The 3,748-nt window shown below is 54.9% G+C and overlaps 1 protein-coding gene across 1 annotated transcript; it reads right to left on the reverse strand.

Annotated features, from left to right (window-relative positions):
• Nucleotides 1-1,113: 1,113 nt before the first annotated feature.
• On the reverse strand, nucleotides 1,114-2,061 carry SOX2 (SRY-box transcription factor 2). Its single transcript, XM_059822412.1, has one exon. It carries the CDS (start codon nucleotides 2,059-2,061, stop codon nucleotides 1,114-1,116), a length of 948 nt encoding a protein of 315 aa, XP_059678395.1.
• Between the last annotated feature and the right edge of the window lie 1,687 nt (nucleotides 2,062-3,748).

Raw genomic sequence — 3,748 nt, forward strand, 5'->3', positions numbered from 1 at the left:
TGCAAAAATAAATCCAAGACTCAAGCGGAACTTCAGTGTCCATATGTCAAAAATTTATTTATCTCAAACTGTGCATAATGGAGTAAAAACTTAACTTGAATATGTACCTGTTATAAGGATGGTATTAGTTCAAATATATACATGGACTGTCGGCAGACTGATTTCAAATAATACAGAGCCGAATCTTTAAAATACAACTACGGAAAATGAGGAAAAAAAAAAGAACTTAAAATATCATCACAATAAATTTACAGAAATATTACAAACCATAAGAAAATATTTCAAACACAGTAATTTCAGGTTGTTTTTTTCTTTTTTTTTTTTTTTTTTCTTTTCTTTTCTTTGAACAGGATGAAGTCTGGAAACAAAAAGTTATTATAAATTAACAAACGGCGTGTGAACCTGCATGGCAATTTTTGTTTTTTAACAAGAAGTAAAAAAAAAAAAAAAATTTAGTACAATCTAAACGTTTGCCCTTTTGCAGCAAACTAAGCCCATGGTGCGCAAGTACTCATCCTACCTCTTTTGTCTTTTGTACAATTCCTAAAAGAATTTAAATGTCCAAATACTGTAAAATAATTTAATCTCCTCTCGCAGCTGCTATAAATTCTGCTGCCAAAGCCACAATGCTCCAAGAAGACTCTATTTTTAAAAAATAATTGGCAAATTCGCGAGTTTGGGGGTTTTTTTCCTTCTCTCTATATTGCCGATGGACATTCTGATTGCCATGTTTCTTTTGATAAATACTGTACAAAAGTTGCCTGCAAATATTAAAACATTTTCCTCTTCGCTCTTTGAGTCTAGCTCTAAATATTATTGGTAAAGACTTTTGCAAACTTTCTGCAAAGTTCCTACCGTTTTCACTAGAACTTTTTAAAAGTTTTGTGTAGTTGCTTCCCCTCCGAGATCTATACAAGTTCCTTGTCGGTTTAATTTCTGCCCCCCCCACACCCCCCCCTCCGCCCCGAGTTTTCTCTGTACAAAAATAGTCCAAAAAAAAAAAAAAGTCCAGAATTTCTAATAAAAGTTTTTTGTTGTTGTTTGTTTGTTTTGTTTAGTTTTCCTTCCCCCTCCCGCCCCCCCCCCCCCCCCCCCCGCCCCGGCCCCTTTGTCTTACATATGTGATAGAGGGAGTGTGCCATTAATGGCTGTGCCAGGAACAGGTGCACTCTGGTAGTGTTGGGACATATGAAGTCTGCTTGGGGCAGCTGGTTCTGGTACTTCAGCACCTGGTAGATACATGCTGATCATGTCCCGGAGGTCCCCAGCTTGGCAAGGAGCCCTTGAATGAGAAGAGGAAGTGACTACGGGGGGACTGGAGCTGGATTCCGTCTTGACCACCGAGCCCATGGAGCCCAGGGCCATGCCCGGGGTCCCTTGCTGGGAGTAAGACATGCTGTAGGTAGGCGATCCGTTCATGTAAGTCTGCGAGCTGGTCATGGAGTTGTACTGCAGGGCGCTCACGTCGTAGCGGTGCATGGGCTGCATCTGCGCCGCGTTGTGCGCGTTCAAGCCCGGGTGCTGCGGGTAGCCGAGCTGCTCTTGCATCATCCCATAGCCTCCGTTGGTCCAGCCGTTCATGTGCGCGTAACTGTCCATCCTCTGGTTCACCCCAGCTCCCAAGGTAGCCCCAACCCCTACCCCAGTCGTCATGGTATTGGTGCCCGGTGCCAGTAAGCCCCCTGGCAACGTGTACTTATCCTTCTTCATGAGGGTCTTGGTTTTCCTCCGGGGTCGGTATTTATAATCCGGGTGCTCCTTCATGTGCAGAGCTCTGAGCCGCTTGGCTTCGTCAATGAAGGGTCTCTTTTCCGCCTCGGATAAAAGTTTCCACTCCGCCCCGAGCCGCTTGCTGATCTCGGAGTTGTGCATCTTCGGGTTCTCCTGGGCCATTTTCCGCCGCTGGCCGCGGGACCACACCATGAACGCGTTCATCGGGCGCTTGACCCGGTCCGGGCTGTTCTTCTGGTTGTTGGCGGCCGAGTTGGAGTTGCCTGTGCCTCCCCCCGAAGTTTGCTGGGGGGCGGGAGGTTTCAGCTCGGTTTCCATCATGTTGTACATTCAAACTACTTTTGCCTGGAACCAGCCTTGAGCAGAGAAGCGAGGAGCAGCCGCAGCGAAGTCCCAAGCCGGACTTTTTTTTTTTTTTTTTTTTTTCCTAGGGAGGGGTAGGAAAGGGGGGAGGGGGACTCCCCAAAACCACACTTGGATCAAGATCAGGATCTTCCTCTTCGCTGATGGATTAATAATGCTAATAACTGCTATTATTACCGCCGGAGCCTTGATTTTAAAAAACTTCTTCTTCCTCCTTTTTCCCTTTTCTCTGCCTGCCGCTCGCTCTCTCTCTCTCTCTCTCCACCTCAGTCTTAAAGAGCCAGCAAACTACTTTACCCCCTTTTGCAAACACACACTCTCTCTCTCTGCCTTGACAACTCCTGATACTTTTTTGAACAAGTTAATAGACAACCATCCATGTGATGGGGGCTTGTCAGGGAATAAATGTGTTCGCCCCGGCCAATCAGCGCGCGGCGGCTCCGCCACTGAGGACAAGTCTCTACCCCTGGTTTTGCATGAAACGGGGCGGGGGCTCGGAGCCGCCGGGACGGCTCGGCGGGGGAGGCGGGCCCGGAGGCGGCCCAGGCAGCCACTGGGAAGCCTTTGTATCTCCCCTTCCAGCAACAGGTCACACACGCCTTTTGGAGGAAGTGGGTAAACAGCATTGTTGCTACGTGGGTTTTTTTTTTTTTTTTTTTTTTAAGTTGGTGTTGGCTTGGGGCTGGGAGAAGCCATGGGGGGAGCGGAGCGGGAACGGCTTCCCCCCAGCCCCCACCCCCCTTTGCCAGTGCCCCTCGGGACGGAGGGGCCGCCCGGCTGCGCGGGGCCCTGCCTGTGCAGCGCTCGCCCCGTCCAGGCCGGCTCCAGCGCGCCGAGCCCGGGCCGCCGCGGGCGGGGGGTCCCCGTGGAAGCGGAGCCCCCGGCCGGGTCCCGCGCCGCGCCTCTCTCGGGCCGCCCTGCTGCCTGTCGCCGCCGGGGAGCCGAGTTCGCACCGCACAGCCCGGGGGGACGCTGTGCCCTTCGCCCGGCCGTCCCCCGGGCCCTGCGCCGTTCCGACCGTGGCACACAACGCCAAGCCCTCCCCTCCGGCCTCGGCCTCGGAGGTGTCCAGTGCAAGCACGGGTCCCCCAAGCGCCACCCCTGCAGAACACACAGCGGGGCAGGGGCCCCCGCTGCACGGGCCGGGGAGGGGGCGGAGGCGCGCTCCGTCCCGCGGGCGCGGCCGGACCCGGCGGCGTAACGTTACCCCGCGGCCATTGTGCGGGCGCGGGCGGCGCTGGGTGGGCGCGCAGCGCGGGGGGAGCGCGGCCCGGCGCTACAAATAGGTAGTTTTGTTTCTCTTGTTGTCACTACACGGGCCGCACAAAGCCCCGGCTAAGTTTACTTCCACTCTCTTGTTGGGATCTTTGTTGCTAAAACGCACTTGACGACAAAGGAAGGAGGGGAGCGAGGACGCGGAGCGGGAGAGGGGGGAGCCGCTCGCCGGCCCCGCTCCACGCGCGCCGCCCCGTCCGCGGTGCCCCGCGCCGCTCCGCGCCTCCCCCGCCCCGCTGGCCTGCTCCGCCTTTCGGTCCGACCCCCCTCACAGCGTTAAGCCGGAGGGGGTGCGGGGCGGCGGGGCACCCCCGAGCAGGGGGCCGGGGCGCGGGCGGGCTCGGCGGGCGCGGAGCGGGAGGGGCCGGGGCAGCGCCCG

Source organism: Gavia stellata, chromosome 11, assembly GCF_030936135.1.
Source record: "Gavia stellata isolate bGavSte3 chromosome 11, bGavSte3.hap2, whole genome shotgun sequence".
In the NCBI taxonomy this organism is placed as follows: Eukaryota; Metazoa; Chordata; class Aves; order Gaviiformes; family Gaviidae; genus Gavia; species Gavia stellata.